Here is a 16,782-nt window from a genome sequence, read left to right as displayed (position 1 = left end):
GGCCTCTTCCCAGTAGCCCGTTCGCAGACCTCGAACAAAGCTTAATCCCACAGCTGTTGAAAGTTTAAGCTATGTAATCGAATATATACATAGTAGATTACTAGACGAAGCATAGATATTTCGGATCATGATGTTATTCAGGCGGTAGCCGTGGCCGCTGTTTAGGCTCTGCTACTTGATAGACAGCCTTGCAATCCTTAGTCATCATGAAAACTGTTCTGTATCTTCAGGCCTTTAGCATTCAGCAGCTGAGCCTGATCATTACCGGGCATCGTGGGCGTCTACGACCATCCGAGGCGTTGTCGCAGTCATAAGAAATAGCCCACCCGCGGCCAAACGACAAGCTTCTATATACCTGACCATATCCTGTGACCATGGCCCATTCTGCTTCAAGCTTTCCAGTTCCTCGTGGTGGGTCAACTCAGCCTGAATAATCTTGTCTCGTATCAATTTGAGTGCCTGCTCTTCAGTGAGTGAATCTTGTTCGGCCACAATGGCAACCGCATTATAGACAATCCCTGGCCGCTCTTGTCGTTCATGCAGGAACTTCTCTTTCTTGTAGCTGAAATAGTCGTTTGAGAGCGCCATGAAAATATGCAGCGGGTGTATAACATCACGCACCGCCGCTTTCTCACGAGCCACTAGTGTAATCCCCATCACGTGGCGTACAAATTCCAGGAGAGCTCTTGTGAGACCGGTTAGTATTAGAACCACCAGTCCCCGGTGAGACCTACTCACATCCAACCACCAACAGTTACTCGGTGTTCCAAATATTCGTCGAACGTGGTGAGCTTATTATCCTGCGCGTTCTCACCACAAACATCTCTGAAATGGGCTACCATCGATAGGATGCCAGCTCCACACTGCCAGATCCCTTCCACGAGCAGAGATATCTGAAGCCGCCGATATTTGGAACACGATCCCCAAATCTTTCCCCATATCTGACCGAAACTGCTTGGCATTCCGAAGGCAATATACTCGGATACATTTTGCCTCTAGTCGGCGTCAGTTGTGTGCATGCTGGAAGGGGTGACCCGGTGCCAGCTAGTCATCTCACCTCTGTGGCTGACTTTGGTGCTTCAAGCCGATCTACGAAACATGTTAGCAATGGTCCCATCAGAGAGCGGAACTGCTGACCGTCTTCGAAGTGCATGTATTCAAACATCTTAGCTGCGTAAGGAAGCCTTTTGGGACAACACTCGGGTATAACGAGGGATGCGAAATGTCCAAGGGGACAACTTGCCCCCAAACTCAAGTCAAGAGACTTCTGCTCCGTGGCGGCGCTATAGTCTTGGAGGAACTGGGCGCTGACAGCCCTTGCCAAGCCATCTTCCCGGTGAACGCGGATAGGGAATGTAATGCAAAAGCCCGTACCCTCTAGGGCCGACTTATCAACTTCGACAGAGTATTCGTAGCGGAGCATTAGTAAAAGGGGCTTGGGGGTTGTGGGTTTTGGGTTTTGGCCCCTTCATTTGAACTGGTGATCTTGATCGTTATATACCTACTTGGCGTATTCATCGGTCGAAGCTGCGTGGAAGCAAGCTGGTATTTTGTTTAAAATCCCCCCCCTTTTGCTTCATATCTCACGGACCTCGCAGTCAAAAAGGTCCGAGACACAGTCTGTGTCCAGTCACCGCTTTCTCACGGTGCATATTGATCGACAAATAATTGGCTTGGCGGATGTACAAGGCGATTTCTTTCTCGATTTAGTGTAGTATTCGTTCATTTTATGATATTTTGTTGTTATTTATCAAGCCTTGTAAACTTAATAGATTATTTGTAGTATCAATCAAGAAAGACTATTTTAATTTAAATAAAATTTCCAATATATAAATTGGAATATAAAAAAACATACAACAGGAGGGATTCGCTGGTGGTCACCCACCCAACTACTAACCTCCCGGCGTGTGGCTTAAGTACGGCTGAGCGGACGGGAAGCCCTGTTCTCCACACCCTGTGGTCGTATGTACTCATTCCTTCGTCTCAAAGGGTTATATAGTGCATCAATGGATGTCAGCAGCTTTGACGTATTTCATATTGAAACCGTGTGATTTATGGTAATTTTGGTTGACAAAATATTAGCAGCGGCCTGATATCATGTATCAGAACCTTCACAGAATCAGTGAGCAGTATACTCTGTAGTGTATCTCTACCTAGGGGATGATGAGTATGTCATAAGTGGTCCTTTTATATATTTCCCGGATCCGATGTAGGCCTGGCTGTGTACTCTCACAAGAAGATATATATATGGCCTGGGTGTCGGTGTGGGTACCCGACACAAACCTAAATGCGTATACATGATGTGTCTCAAAAGATTTCCGACTGCCTCTCTCAAAGACAGATGGTTGGAAGCTGAATTAAATGTCCATTCAGAGAATCATGGTGGTACATGATTGGATGATATGGTTTGTCGACCCATCCCGAGCTCGGAATGCAGTGAAATTCCGTTCGGGATAAATACCGGGATACAAACATAAAGATAAGGACCGGAACAAGGAGTATACATGAATAGAATAGAATAGAATATAACCGCATGGGGGTCCATGTCATTGCGCAATCCTGTCCCTCTCTCGCGCATTCTAAATCTGACTTCATCTATCAAATGGTTGTGATGCGATAGACTTGAACTGGCCAGGACACTCGTTATTGACCGCAGAGAGTCTTTCAACGCCTACCACTGCTATCATCCCGTAGGTTCCCAGTATGGCCCACCAAACAGAGCAGGTCCCTCTTCTTGAAGAGCAACCGCAGCGACAACCCCGCAGAGAACATTCATTATGGAAAGCAACACGAATATGTATCAGCTGCTATATCGGCGCCCTCCTCTTTGAGTCGACTCAAATCCTGCGCACCATTCCGAAAACGAAACTCTTCGAGGCGACCATATGCCGGAATGGCCAAGCTTCTGTTATTCATGCTTTCTGGTAGATGTGGTTGTGAAAACCAATCGTGCGCAGGCATTCTTTAGCCTCGCTGTCATGACACTTATTGCGGAATTGGTTGCCCTTGCTGTTGGGTCGATATTGGTGGACCAGCAGGGCGTTTACTCACCTTTACTGTGGGCGTTCCCACTGCAAGTCGCCAATATGGTAGTTTTCGGTCTCCTACCTGATACCAGACCCCCGGCAAAAGTGGTAAATGAGAATGCTGGGGTTTCGGCTGAGAGGGGGGAATTCGACAAAAGGTTCAGGTAAGACAGGTCAAAACACGGGCTTTGCGGAGTGGGTAGAGTCTCTCGAGAGAAGCTGTGCCCCATTCCAGAGTAAGTCCATCTGGTTGGTGGCAGTTTGTTATATCTCCACAATGTTGGCTAGGGAGACGATTGACCTTCTGGTTCATTATGTCTCCAAGCGATTTTGAGTGGAGCTTGGCCAAGGTATGTCTTCTGGGGACCCTTTGACTTCTCCGTTTGCACAAGGACAGGTTGTTCACATGTATATGATTCATGCTAGGCAAACTACCTGATTTCAGTCAAGGCATTGGTAAGCATTGGCGCTGTATTTGCTGCTGTTATCTCTTTCTCAGTAGGGCTCTCGCGAAGCAGTGCTCGATGTCACCACCAAGAGTGAATCTATGGATTGCACAAGGAAGCTCTTTGTTTTGGTGTTATAGGCCCGACTCTTCTAGGAGTGGCCTCTGGACCAGCTCTCCTGATCATCTGTACGTTCCCTGCCCTCTGATCAATACAGGATCCTGCTTTATTTGATGTATTCTTTTTGACAACAAGCAGCACTTGTTCTTTTCTCGCTGTCATTGGGGTACCCTTTTTGTATTCAGTCATATGGGACGTCGTCACTCGAGCCAGTTGAGGTCGCCCCTTTCTATTCTGCAGTTATTCGAATTGCTGCGACTCTATTTACATCTCCGCTTCTTGCTCTGGCATTTAGATTTGGATCGAATGTTGGAGGCACGGCTACCGGCTTGGGTTTTGACGTTGCTGGTACATTGTTGCTGCAATCGGCAGCTCCCTGTCGCAGTACTAGAATAGCTAGGATGCAACGAATGGTCAAGCTGGACAGGACAGGTCAGGAGTAAGCAAAAGAACAACTAACATAAGAAAAAGATACAGTCGTTGAAACCTCGTATCTAGATGGAAAGGCACAGAGACAGAGGAGCCCTATTGGACTACGTTGTAAAGAAAATACTTCTGAGATGGCTCAGTCGATCTTAGAATTCAATCAAGTATTAACTCCTATCATACATATTTAGTCAAACCAACAAATCAATCCTCCATCCGTGACAAAGTGCCAAGTACAGCAGTTGTCTGGGATAGAAGATTACTCGATATTGCTGGTCTTCCCTGAGTGAATCCCTAGTTTTGACCACCTGGAGGTAACGACGCGTCCATCTTTCATCGTAGCTAAGATGTGCTGCTCGGGCATGTCCAAGATGGTAATGTCCTCCAACGGATTGGCATTTAGAACCAGAAGGTCAGCTGCAAAGCCGGGGGCCACCTGGCCCAGGAATTTCTCTTGTCGAAGGAGCCGGGCAGGATTCACCGTGGCGCTTCGCAAGATATTTGTTGAGGTTTGGACTTGCCGTCGCAGCTTAAACTCTCGTGCTTGTGCAAAATGCAGATCACCCAACAGATCGGTTCCGAAGCAGATCGTAACCCCCGCGTCTTCTGCAATCTTGATAGCCTGCAACCCGCTTTTGAGAACCTCTTCGTTTTTCTTTGCTGAAGCCGGAGGGAGGAAATCTTTGAACATCGCCATCGCTGCATACGTAACGAGTGTTGGGGTTAGAAAAACACCCTTTTCAGCCATCATCCGGGCGGTGGTCTCGTCAAGTAAATTCCCGTGCTCAATACCCATGACGCCCAGTGATATCGCTTGCTGGATAGCTTTGGGGGTGTATGAATGCGACGTGACATACGTGCCTGCATTAGACGCGACGGTCACTATAGCCTTGATCTCCTGGTCCGAAAATTGAATGTTTTCAATCTTGTCGGTTGGGCTGGCGACGCCGCCACCACCCATGATTTTAAGAAAGTCAGCCCCTTCACGAATCTCTTCACGGGCATACTTCAGGCAATCGGGCACGCCATCAATGACTCGGCCAACGCCTTGGGCAGCCCCGCCGCAACATTCATACTCGTTCAGTATACCACGCATATCGCCATGGCCTCCGGTCTGTGAAAGAGCGTGACCGGCGATGAAAAGTCGGGGCCCAGGGTGGACGCCTTGCTCGATCGCCTCTTTGAGAGGGAACAATGCCCCCCCACAATCTCTGACGGTAGTAAATCCCCGCTCCAGCATCGACTTGCATACGAGAGGTTGACGCAGAAGAGAGGCGGATGGATTCATGTTCTTGACACTCTCTAGACCATTCCCCCCCCCTGGCACTGCGGCCAAATGAACATGGCAGTCTATCAATCCTGGGCAGACAAATTTGCCTTCGAGGTTAACTGTTACCGTGTGAGGGTCCGATTCCCATTCTTCAGCGCTGCCATTCACAGACTGGACAATGCCTTCATAAAGGTGAATGCTAGCATTTTCCAATATTATGCCTTCGACAGGATCCACGACATTTGCATTTAACAGAGCATATCTGTGGTGTGGCGGCTGAAACCAGGGAATGGTTGTGTTCTTGGACGGTAATGGATTGGATTCGACCATAGTTAATCTAGTCAAGAATTGCAAGTGCAGTCACGTACAGCGCCCGCGAACGAAAATTATCATAAATACAAAAGCTGTAGCCAAGTTATGTCCCGAATGCTCTTTTGTTAGCTAGGTTTAGAAGTCACTTACGCGAGTTAATCCAGAAGCAAGCGCGCGACGTCAAGCGCGGAGCCGTGAGTAATCCACCGACCGTTGACCAGGCAAATGTCGCGAGAGAGTACAAGTCGAGCCATTCCTCAGAACCTTCATGTATTTTCGTCACTCACACCTGGACCTGGATCGTGACGTGGTGACATTCGCCAATGGACCCAGAGGACAAAAGTATGTTCTGCCGCAAACGGCGCCTTAAGGTTACATCGGGTCGGGGCCAACATTCAAAAATTCGACTGTTTCTGCCCCTTCGCCTGGCATTGTGACGTAGTGCAGCCTCGCTAGTCTAGCTTCGACGTCCGGGTGCATCATCGTAAAATCGAGTCGATGTGATAAGGACAAGAGAAACCCAATCTCGGAGTTTGTAGCTCGCCTTAAAGCATAACTCCAGAGTTAGCACATATATATAATAGATGTACACATAGTCTCATGATCGCCAACAAGATTAGCTCAATAGATTATTTGTGAAATGAGTATTTCCTGTGTCAAAATATTAGAGGGTACTTTCTCCTCACACCCAGGGGGGTGGGCTGCTAATATTAGAGACGGCTACCTGCCTTGTCTGGGTAGCAATGTCTCTTGTAAGGAATGGGCACCGTGCACGAGGCAAACTAAACTGTCTATGCTAACAGGACCTACAACGATCATTAACTCTACGTCTGACGAGGTATTTATAGGTGCAAGGTTTGCTTGATCCTAGTGGTCTCCCATTGTATCATTATTTTTGAGCATGTTGATAGAAAAGAAGACGGGTAAAATTGAGCCTCGCCGCAGCAAAAAAAAAAAAAAGAAAAGAAAAGAAAAAGAAAAAGAAAAAAACAAAGGGCTAGCATGAAAATCTCTCGTTAGGTACTTGAGTCTCTCATCAAGTACCTACCTGTAAAGGTTGTAAGCCACTATTATGTCCGTATTTCAATGGAAATGGTATGATTTCACTGCCATGCATCTTGTGCAGCGGTTGATTGGCGGAGATACCAGAAACCTTATACTGAGTTTACATTTTCATTTTTGAGTATTGATATCTAACAGAACAAGAAATGACCGTATAGAAGAAGAATGTCGCCCATGGGGCATTCTTGGCCTAGCGGTATATGCCCCATATTTCGTGCGACCATATCACATTACTACCGCAAGAAATGTATTGATTCTAAGCTTCCGCTTATGTGCCCTTTGCCTATCTGCTATGTCAATAATTGAGTGTAAGCTGGCAAGGTAAAAATAGTTTCCATTTTCGACGTTAAGACTGGACAAATGTTTGTGGCCACAACCATGGTAAATTTCTGGGAGCAGCGAAAAGTGACAGCAGTAAAACTCTTGCCGTATATAGATGCCATAGTATAATAGAATAAATTCATAACCCGGAACATTTTCTATACACAGCAGTATAACACGCAGCTGTCTCTCTGGAATGACAGTCCGTGTCTGCAGTCTGGCGGCAGCACTGGCGGCAGGGGCTGTTGTTCTCACAGCTGCCGTCACAGATAATACATACATCATTACACTCTTGAGTGTAGCCAGTGCTAATAGTTCCCAATTACGACGAACATTGGAACCTTCGCCAAGGCAGGAGACACCCATCAAACTGAGTGCCCCAGTGGCTGTAGAATAGCTGTGTGACGGTACCGGTTCGCCAATTTCGAAGTTGCAAATATATATACAAGAAACAAATTATAAAGCCCTTGGATAAACCCTCCAGGAACTCTTACCTGTAAGCTTTTCTTAGAATAGCCTAAATTACAATAAGTAATATACAGGGCAAAAATACTCTATATAGATGCGCTGATAAGCCTATTGTAATAGGTTATCTAGGTTATATAGGATCCTTTCCCTCTGTGGTGCTTTGCAGCACAAGTGAGTACAATAAATAATGCTTGTAACAGAGGATCTACTATACAGGGGAGATAGCCTGTCAACTAGGTAAGGAAACGTAGGCGGAGAGAAGAAGGGATATCTATCATTGACTATGTAGTAGAACGAATGCAAAGAGACTGATTCTTGCCACTTCTACCTAGGTGACTAGGTCTTTAGACCTCCTTAAATAGCTTTAGGATCCTCCCCTATTCAGTAGGTCTTTCCCACTGAAAAGTCAGTGAAAGGTCAGATAATCTCTTCTCCGACCGATTCTAAACTGTAGGGGGTCCGAGATCTCATGTAGGAAGAACCGGGACCAGGGCCTATGCAGGATGAGCCAGGATGTAAGGGTCCGGGGGTTCTGCAGGCCAAACGGGCCGATTCCGCATCGGATCCGTGGCAACTATTATATAAAATTTAATATAATATTTTAAATTAATAGCTATTACAGTGGCACGGGTTCCTTGCTTAACCTACCTTGAGCCCGAAAAACCCGCCCGGGTTTTTCTTGGCATCATGTGACTAAAAAGTCTATATTTTCTAGATTTATTCTAGATTTCTATATAGATATAGATTACATATATAGATTTGATAGAGATATAGAGCTTTAAATTTTTCTATATTAGGCCTATTTAGGTAAGGTACCTGATTAATAAGTAAAGACTTGCGTAATCAGGTTTAGCCTGGTTTTGGGTCGGGTGCGGGGAGACCTATCGAAAACCCGACCCGCGTGCAACTCTAGAAAGGTATCAGGTGAGGTCGGTGACATGGTTTGTAGAGGAAAACATTCGGTTATATTAGTATCGGTTGAAATGGCAGACAACAAGAGAGCGTCACCTTGAAGGCATATATTCGTAATATAGTTGAAATACACTAACACATCAATCGGCACTTGAGTTGTAACGTAGGCCCACATAGTATCCCAACAGTACATTGCAAATCCAAATTTCTATATCTCTTCCTATCTTAGGGTAGCTGATACTAGCATCCTCATTTCATAATACTATATAGCTCGGCATATTCAACCACCAGATTTAGGGTTGAGATAAAAAATCACATTACTCCTCTGTAATCTTGATATCTGAGAGGTTGTTTGGCGGAACTTGAAGGTCACATGACCATGGATTCGTCCACACGCCCAGTCTCATCTGGGGGCAAATCCTCTCCGGCTGTCGACAACGTTTCGATGGTGAACATGTCCAAGTAACCGGACCTCCATGCGCCCACTATAATGTCCTAGGGAATACTTTGTCTATCCCCTGTAGGATCGAAACTATTTTCGGCCAGTAACCCGCCATGGTGAGGCGACGGGCTTGCGATGGATGCTCTCTCCGTAAAACCCGGTGCAGCGGCGGACGGCCTTGTCAACCCTGTGTCCGCTCTGGCTTTGAATGCTCCTACCTGAAGCCAATGGCAAAACCCGGACCGAAAGGTCCACGCGCTGAGACCTACACACAGATCAATAAGCGCCTGCAGAGCCTGCGAGAGCGAGCTGGCCGTTGTGCAACCGAAATCGCATCACCCGCCAATGTAAGAGCAGGATGGGCGGATGTGACCGACTCATCCAGGGTGACACCAGCTTGTGATGTCGCCGGTACCGAACAGATGCTGCTACTGACTGATGGATGGCCATCGCACCTGCCCCTGGCAGATGTTTTGGCTCACCTGCAAACCTACGAGCAGAGAATGTATCCCGTCTGGCCTGTGGTTGACACTGCTCGCCTTCGCAACTCCCTCATACTGAACGTGAACAATCTTGAATTACGCGCTTTAGCCTTTGCGGTATGCGCAGCGACCTGCGCTCAGTTGCAGTGCCACTCGGACAACCATGCGACGCAAGGAAGTGCAGAGGGAAAGTGTACTATGGCGGATGACTTTGCGAAAGAATCAGATCATTGCCGCACGATGTATGATTACCGGGAAAGTGGCACTTTTGAGGCAGTACTAGTGCCGCTGTTCCTTCACTTTTACTACGGTGCGAAGAAAAAGATACCGACCGCTTCGCTCTTGCTCCGAGAGTCTGTGACATCGTGTCAGCTTCAGGGATTGGATCAGGAAGATACCTATCAAGATGTACCCCCGGAAGATGAGCGGTATAGGCGAAGGGCGTTCTGGCTCCTCTATGTGACCGAAAGGGGTCACGCAATTCAGCATGGAATTAATACTTGTCTACGAGACTCCATACGGCCGCCAACGCGCGATTGTTTGGACGAACTCCACCTTGTTGAAGCCTTTGACCGTCTGGTGGGCCTATTTATTGCCGTGGAAGGTGTGCTTCTCGATCGCGGTGGCTCCAGTACCATCATGTGCAGTAAGGAGACGCTCTGTCGGCTACAGAGTCAACTCCGTCAGTGCCTCCAGTGGCCTACGACATACCATGCATTGCAGAGAACGGATATTGCTATTACCCAACAGTGGCTACGCGTACTACTTTGGCAACTATCTTTAAAGAATATTTTCCTCTCGAGCGCTTCGGCTGATGACAGTATGAGATTGACCTACCCGGTCCATGTGGCAAGAGACGCGATCGTGCTCATCTCCAACGTGCCCCAGGAGACATTTGTGGCACACGGTCCCGGGATGGTGGGTGACTATATATATCACAATGGCATACCTTAAGCTTACTGGATCCAGGCCATCAAACTCTTCGAGATCACAAGTACCCTACTGGATGTGATTCACTGTGTTCCCTCCCTCTTGCACCGCAATTCAGTGGGAACACACGATATTCTCCACCATTTATGTTATTTACTGTCATCTCTGAGCCACAGACCATATGGCCTAGAGGTACTGCAGAGAAAATTGCATGAATTAGGCATTCCATACCGCCATATTCCTGCGCTTTCTCCGGCTGACCGTGGGGATTCCCCCGTCATTGAACCACTTGATGAAGAAACATTAGATGCATAGTGGACTTTGGCCCACCGGAATTCTTCATGGTAACATTGCTGGATGTGATCACATTTTGTGGATGTCAAACTGATTCAGAGCTTCCCCCCACCAAGTCCGGCTCTGGCACTTGAACTATCTAGAAAAATCACAAACGATTCAAATGGCTTTACAGCGATGGTACCATCGGGCAGCACCGGGTGGTGGCGCTGATAATTTCCAAGCAGCACAATGCCATCTTCAAGAATTGAGGTGGTTTCGGCCGGAACAACCCATTTCACTTCTTTGTCTGTGAAGTTGGCCAACACCAAGGCTGACTGGCCTCCATACATTCGCAGATAGGCGAATAGATCATCATTCGCTTCATCCACCAATTTGTACGAGCCATATACGAAGAGGTCCTTATGTGTTTTGCGCAGGCCGAGGACCTTTGCCCAGTATTGGAAAACACTGTTTGGCTTGCCCACCTGGGACGCGGCATTCCAGTCTTCGTAGTCGTCATGCACATCAATCCACGGGCCGTTGGGCGCAGTGGTAAACCCTGCAAATTTACCACTGGTCCATTGCATCGGGGTGCGTCCATTATCGCGAGACTTGACGCGGAACTGTTCTAACGTCACCTGGTGGAGCTCCGTGTCGTTGGGATATGCAGCCATCATCTCGTCCCAATGATTCAAAGTCTCGATATCCCTGAACTTCTCAATGCCCCAGGTCGCTGGCACATTCACCAGGCCTAATTCCTGGCCCTGGTACACAAACGGAGTCCCTCCTTGAAGACCCAGGAAGGTGGCCAGCATCTTCCCTGCCGTCGCGCGGTATTCTGGACCCGCCGAGGTAAATCGTGATATGGTCCTTCCTTGGTCGTGATTTTCGAGATAGAGGGCGTTCCAGCCCGCATTCTGGTACATGAAGTCCTGCCATTTGGAAACGATATGCTTCAGGTCCGACATGCGATATTGGTGCGGAGAGAATTTGCCTGCCGGGCCATGGTCGATGTCCATGATCTCGAATTGAAACGCCATGGCTAATTCGCCACGGTCAAAGCCCACGGCCTTCCCAATTTCCGCCGGATCATACACATTAGGCATCTCACCGACGGAAAAGGCATCATATTCCTTCAAGATCCGTCCCAGTTCTTGTAGGTATTCGTGGAGACGTGGTCCGCAGCAGTAGTACATCGCCCCATGCTGCCATTGGCTGTTTGCATCGGTGATGGGTGCATCAGGGAAGCTTTGGTCCTTGCTGACCATGTTGATGACATCCATGCGGAATCCACTGACGCCTTTGTCCAGCCAATATCTCATGATCTGGTGCACCGCGGACCGGACTTTGGGGTTTTCCCAGTTGAGGTCTGGCTGCTCCGGCGCGAACAGGTGCAGATAATATTCATTGGTTGTTTCGTCATACTGCCATGCAGATCCTTTTCTGGGTGTTAGTGACAGGCTGGGGCAACTTTGTGGACGTGGAAACCAGAACTGTACCTCCAAAATAGGCTTTCCAGTTATTCGGTGGCTGGCGGACACCATCTGCACCGTACTTGGGCTTTTTCCATATGTACCAGTCTCGGTATTCATTGTCTCGGGACGATCTCGAGCGTTTAAACCACTCGTGCTGTTTCCATCATTAATCACGTCTGATAAACAGTAGTTGCGGTGTGTAAGATTTCCCAGTCGATCGCTTCTCACTCACCTGGTCGGAAGTATGATTGACCACAAGGTCCATGACATATTTCATCCCCCGTTGGTTTAAACCCTGAATGAGTGCATCCACATCTTTGACCGTACCGTACGGGGCATGGATTTGATAATAATCGGAAACATCGTAGCCCATGTCTACCTGCGGGGACTGAAGGATCGGAGAGAGCCAAACGAGATCGACCCCTAGGGCCTTCAGGTAGTCGAGCTCCGAGATGATCCCTGGGATATCGCCGATTCCATCCCCGTTGGAGTCCTTGAATGAAGCGGGATAGATCTGATAGACAGAGGCCTCTTTCCACCAGGCCGTGTTCACCGGCGATGACTGAGTCTTCCGCTGGGCAGCCATTTGTGAGTGACAATAAGTTGGATGATGGGAAAGACTGGGGGCAGGGAGGGACCATATTTATGTTCACCCGGTGAGAAACACATGGTGAAGTGACGTAACACTGTTGCTCTAATGTTGACCCCTGGAGCGAGTTGTCCAGCCTACTCAGTAAATGAGTTGGGTCTGTCTGTCTTGGAGCCGACCCTCGCCTCGTGACTCCGACTCCGGCCAGCGCCCGTCCCGAAAATCTCCCCGGGAATCTCCCCGAAAATCTGGCCAAAGAAATCCGCCGGGAATCTCGCCGGCGTGCGGCTTCTCATTGGTGCCCATACTGCCAAACTTCATCTGGGGAGGGCGCTTGACCCAACGAGGATTAGCGTCTTCACACCACTGATCGTATTTCTTTTGTGTCCAGACCCCAGACTCCATACATGCTACTTTCACCCCTACCACACACTCTCCACGCAACGGAGAAACGTGATCTGGGGAACAGGAGGGTGGGGATCGCAAGTACAGAAACTATCACCGGTTCTTCGTATTCAATGATGTCTATAAGATCGAACGATTTCCCCCTACCGTGGCCTGAATCTTTGCTCTGTTGCAGAATGCAATCGTTGTATCCACACTGATTGAAGTACATCACTTGGCCCCCCTATCCCGTGCACCTGAAGCTCAGCAACATCCTGAACAGCACCCTTTGTTACTGACATCATGGTCGCTGGCGGTGGGGTTGTTTCTGCGTCCGGCATGGATGTGTACCGGACGCTGCCAAACAATACAAACGCCAACTGGCTCAAGGACAAGGGCCTCCGGCGCCTGAATTTCGGCCTCATACTTATGTTTGCCTCCGCTGCAGCAAATGGGTATGACGCTGCTTTGATGAATGGGCTCCTGACCCTCCCTATGTGTGAGTTCTCGTGATCACATTGCCATCCACCGCTAGCGTATACAGCGCTGATCTGAATGACCCATAGTCGCGAAGAATGTCGGCGAGAATATAAGCTCGAACATAGAGGGTCTGATCATTTCCGGGATTTCCCTAGGAGGCACGATCACCTTTATACCGGCGTCATACTTCGCGGATTACTTCGGCCGCAAAATGTCCGTCGCACTGGGATCGGCCATCATGATTGTCGCGAGCGTGATCCAGGCGGCCACCATCGGTCGCTGGGCTTTCTTTGGAACGAGAATCGCGATGGGGGTTGGCCTGGGCTTTGCACAGACGGCTGCTCCGCCGCTAACTACTGAGATAGCTCACCCACGGCATCGGGGCGTGGTCACGGCCATCTTTCAAGCTACTTGGTACTGGGGCGCGATTCTGGCTGCTGCGGTGTGCCTGGGGACTCTTTATATTGAGGGTAGCACGTGGTCCTGGCGAATTCCATGCCTTGTCCAGTGTTTCTTCCCGGCGGTGCAGTTGCTCGGACTGCTCATCGTCCCCGAAAGCCCGCGGTGGCTCGTGTCGAAGGACCGGCGCGACGAGGCCTTGCAAATCCTCGCCCGCTACCATGGGAATGGGGACACGTCCGATCCCTTGGTTCAGTTCGAGTACTCTGAAATTTGTGGCGCAATCGACCTAGAGAACTCAGCCGCCCATAAAAGTGGCTGGTCGGCATTCATTGCGACCAAGGGAGCTCGGCATCGCCTAGCCATTTGTCTCCTGGTCGGGGTGATGATCCAGTGGGCAGGTAATGGTACGTACAGCGCTCTCCACCTGGGTTGTGTCCGTCTTGCTGATTCGCCTCGTGCCCAGGTGTCATCTCTTACTATCTCGCACCAATTTTGCGATCCGTTGGCATCACCAACCCCACACAGCAATCTGCCATTAACCTGGGCCTTCAGGCGTGGAACGCAGTCTGTGCCGCCGGAGGTGCCGTCGCCGCCGAGAAATACGGCCGACGCCCGCTCTGGATGCTCTCGACGGTGCTGATGCTGCTCTTCTTTTCCCTGGCGACTGCCCTGTCCGCCGTGTTCGATAAATCGGCCATCCAGGCGGCTGGCAGTGCAGTCGTCGCATTCCTCTATCTGTTCTACGGCGCCTATGATATCGCCTATACCCCACTCTCCATTGCCTACCCGGTCGAGATCATGCCGTTCTACCTGCGCACCAAGGGCTTGTCGCTAAGTCTAACGGCGCAGTTTGCCGCGGGCTTCTTCAATCAGTTCGTGAACCCCATTGCTCTCGGTGCGATCCAGTGGAAGTTCTATTTTGTGTACCTTGGTCTGCTGGTCAGTTTCGTGGGCATTGTTTACTTTGTGTTTCCTGAGACCAAGGGCCACACGCTCGAAGAGATTGCCGTCATCTTTGACGGTCCGGGGGCAGAGACGGAGATCCAGCGGGATCTGGCTGCTGTCATTGCGTTGGAGCGAGAGGTAAAAGCTCCTCTGAGGGAGGAGTTGGAGCACGCTCCATAAAAAATGTGATGCGTGAGCGCCTGTGATTTAGGATTATCTCTCCTGGGCGTTATCCCCCTGCAGGAATTGATGTATGTTGCGTCTCAGTAGAACAATCACCCGCTTGAGCGGCTTCGCATGCATCAATCATTTTTAGTTAAGGAAGGTATTCAGTATATATATAATATAGTGTCGATTGAAATCGTCCCCGAATAGTGCAGCTACGAACAGAACCGATCGGAAAATATGTACCAGTGGGGCCTACGAGGGATCGGCTGGACACCGGAAAATATCTCCGAAGTTCGCTGAATCGTTTGTCCACTGGGGGTCCCCGTGGCGAGCTGAGAAGTGGGCCTCATACATTTCACCTTTTACAAATCAATCATTCTCTTAAGACTCGGCTGAATGGACTAGGGTTTGGAAACAATTTGGGTCCACTACGGCTGAGTTGATGAGAGGAGGAGTGGGTTTCTTTTGCCGTCCTTCTAATATTCCCCCCCCCCCCAACCACCTCTGTTATATGAGTCTATCGTCTCTCTGACTCTCACACGGGCAGACACCGATGGAGGCCTTACTATCTTGTGAAGATACACGATGCTACTTCGAGTCGCAATGTCTGGTCAACTTGTAAAGGGGATCACAAATATCATTCAAAGAGTCAACCCCGATATAAGAGAAGATTCAAAACACCCAAACAGGTTGGCTCAAAACAATCATTTCCACCTTCCCTCACCGCGGGCCGAACCACGTAGTTCAGTTTACTGAAAGGTAGTTGGGGAAGAGATCGTGCTGGAATAGGGGCAGAGATCCGGTATCTGACGGGTGCAGTAGGAAAAGTGCTCCATTTTTGCCAGCGCCTCGTCTATCAGGGCCCACAGAACCGATTGGCACAGTGGACAGATCATGATTTTCAAGAGGTTAAGAATGCTATGATACAAGTCAACATGGCCTCCATATGTTGATTTCGATTCCCCAGTCTACTGACGTTTGCATGGGTGGTAGTTGTTGACAGTGTTGGAGACACACGTCACTGCGCTTTTGCAGGAATCACCCCCGAAGGATAAGTGGCATGGCAATGGGCACTTCATTAAAGACAATCTCAATGATTTTGGTAATGTGACCTTGGTAAGTTATCAAATTACCCCCAAACTGTCAGTGCGATAGAGCCCATCGAATATCATCCAAGACATACACGAATGGTTTCCATGGCAGTAATTTAAGTATATCTCCGGGGAAGCCAAGAAAGACGAGGGCGATGAGGAAGACGAGGAAGACCGCAAGTCAGCCGAAGACAAAATAGATCGTGGCTCGGAGGAAGACGAGGAAGCTCCAAGACACTCGGGGTGAAGGTGAGTGAGTCTCGATAGGCCCATGAAGTGCTCGTCGCTCAATTTGGCAGTGGTTCTCTGTGTACAAGCGTGGAATCCTCCCTCTCCCGGGGAGAAACTCATGGATTTTCTTAAGCACGTGCTGAGCCCTCGCATGCTTGCCATGGTGGCCACTAATGGCATGACTGAGACGGTAGCCGGCCTCTTTGGAAGAAGCGTTGAGGACGCAGTGCGGTTGATCGGCCGTGGAGAGGACGATAGCAAAGCGTCATAGGGGATGAGCTGGTGATATTTAACAATGACTTTGACATGGATTCTGCGGGCTGGTCAATTCGGATTACATCGTGTTTTCTCTCGCGCGTCCTTGTATCCCTGGCTAGTGATTCAGTCACCGGATAAACAAATTTATATATTCTGTGATTCCACAGCGGCGGCGGTTCAGGGAAAATCATATTGTATGTAAATACCGCAAAAGAATATTTAAAAAATATGAATAAAAAAGAAAACATACAACAGGAGGGATTCGC

The 16,782-nt window shown here is 49.0% G+C and overlaps 5 protein-coding genes across 5 annotated transcripts; 2 read left to right on the top strand and 3 right to left on the bottom strand.

Moving 5' to 3' along the window:
• Window positions 1–261: 261 nt before the first annotated feature.
• BDV27DRAFT_158985 (terpene synthase family protein) lies at window positions 262–1,423 on the bottom strand (the record flags this gene model as incomplete). Its single annotated transcript, XM_032072795.1, has 4 exons — window positions 262–685; window positions 739–995; window positions 1,058–1,089; window positions 1,138–1,423. 4 exons carry the CDS (start codon window positions 1,421–1,423, stop codon window positions 262–264), a joined length of 999 nt encoding a protein of 332 aa, XP_031926311.1.
• A 2,745-nt stretch (window positions 1,424–4,168) lies between these two features.
• Window positions 4,169–5,657, bottom strand: BDV27DRAFT_165552 (uncharacterized protein). Its single transcript, XM_032073964.1, has one exon. The coding sequence runs from the start codon at window positions 5,616–5,618 to the stop codon at window positions 4,278–4,280; it is 1,341 nt and encodes a 446-aa protein (XP_031926310.1). The 5' UTR covers window positions 5,619–5,657; the 3' UTR covers window positions 4,169–4,277.
• Window positions 5,658–8,830: 3,173 nt separating this feature from the next.
• BDV27DRAFT_8940 (Zn(II)2Cys6 transcription factor) lies at window positions 8,831–10,660 on the top strand. Its single transcript, XM_032077893.1, has 2 exons — window positions 8,831–10,205; window positions 10,257–10,660. Exons 1-2 carry the CDS (start codon window positions 8,919–8,921, stop codon window positions 10,530–10,532), a joined length of 1,563 nt encoding a protein of 520 aa, XP_031926309.1. The 5' UTR covers window positions 8,831–8,918; the 3' UTR covers window positions 10,533–10,660.
• BDV27DRAFT_165548 (glycoside hydrolase family 13 protein) lies at window positions 10,607–12,927 on the bottom strand (the record flags this gene model as incomplete). The annotated part of the gene is made up of 3 exons (XM_032073963.1): window positions 12,201–12,927; window positions 11,993–12,122; window positions 10,607–11,931 (listed from the first exon to the last, which is right to left on the bottom strand). Exons 1-3 carry the CDS (start codon window positions 12,552–12,554, stop codon window positions 10,607–10,609), a joined length of 1,809 nt encoding a protein of 602 aa, XP_031926308.1. The 5' UTR covers window positions 12,555–12,927.
• Window positions 12,928–15,129, top strand: BDV27DRAFT_8931 (general substrate transporter). Its single transcript, XM_032077890.1, has 3 exons — window positions 12,928–13,440; window positions 13,508–14,227; window positions 14,287–15,129. The coding sequence occupies exons 1-3, from the start codon at window positions 13,245–13,247 to the stop codon at window positions 14,946–14,948; spliced, it is 1,578 nt and encodes a 525-aa protein (XP_031926307.1). The 5' UTR covers window positions 12,928–13,244; the 3' UTR covers window positions 14,949–15,129.
• Window positions 15,130–16,782: the final 1,653 nt, after the last annotated feature.

This window comes from Aspergillus caelatus (genome assembly GCF_009193585.1).
Source record: "Aspergillus caelatus strain CBS 763.97 unplaced genomic scaffold BDV27scaffold_119, whole genome shotgun sequence".
NCBI lineage: Eukaryota > Fungi > Ascomycota > Eurotiomycetes > Eurotiales > Aspergillaceae > Aspergillus > Aspergillus caelatus.
This window is presented reverse-complemented; position numbering and strand designations above follow the sequence as displayed.

Bases quoted from the DNA above. Each gene is read 5' to 3' on its own strand.
- BDV27DRAFT_165552 (XM_032073964.1), bottom strand. From the start codon at position 5,618: ATGGTCGAATCCAATCCATTACCGTCCAAGAACACAACCATTCCCTGG.
- BDV27DRAFT_8940 (XM_032077893.1), top strand. From the start codon at position 8,919: ATGGTGAGGCGACGGGCTTGCGATGGATGCTCTCTCCGTAAAACCCGG. The intron at 10,206-10,256 runs GTGGGTGACTAT...TACTGGATCCAG, and splicing joins TGGCACACGGTCCCGGGATG to GCCATCAAACTCTTCGAGAT.
- BDV27DRAFT_8931 (XM_032077890.1), top strand. From the start codon at position 13,245: ATGGTCGCTGGCGGTGGGGTTGTTTCTGCGTCCGGCATGGATGTGTAC. The intron at 13,441-13,507 runs GTGAGTTCTCGT...AATGACCCATAG, and splicing joins GCTCCTGACCCTCCCTATGT to TCGCGAAGAATGTCGGCGAG. The intron at 14,228-14,286 runs GTACGTACAGCG...CCTCGTGCCCAG, and splicing joins GATCCAGTGGGCAGGTAATG to GTGTCATCTCTTACTATCTC.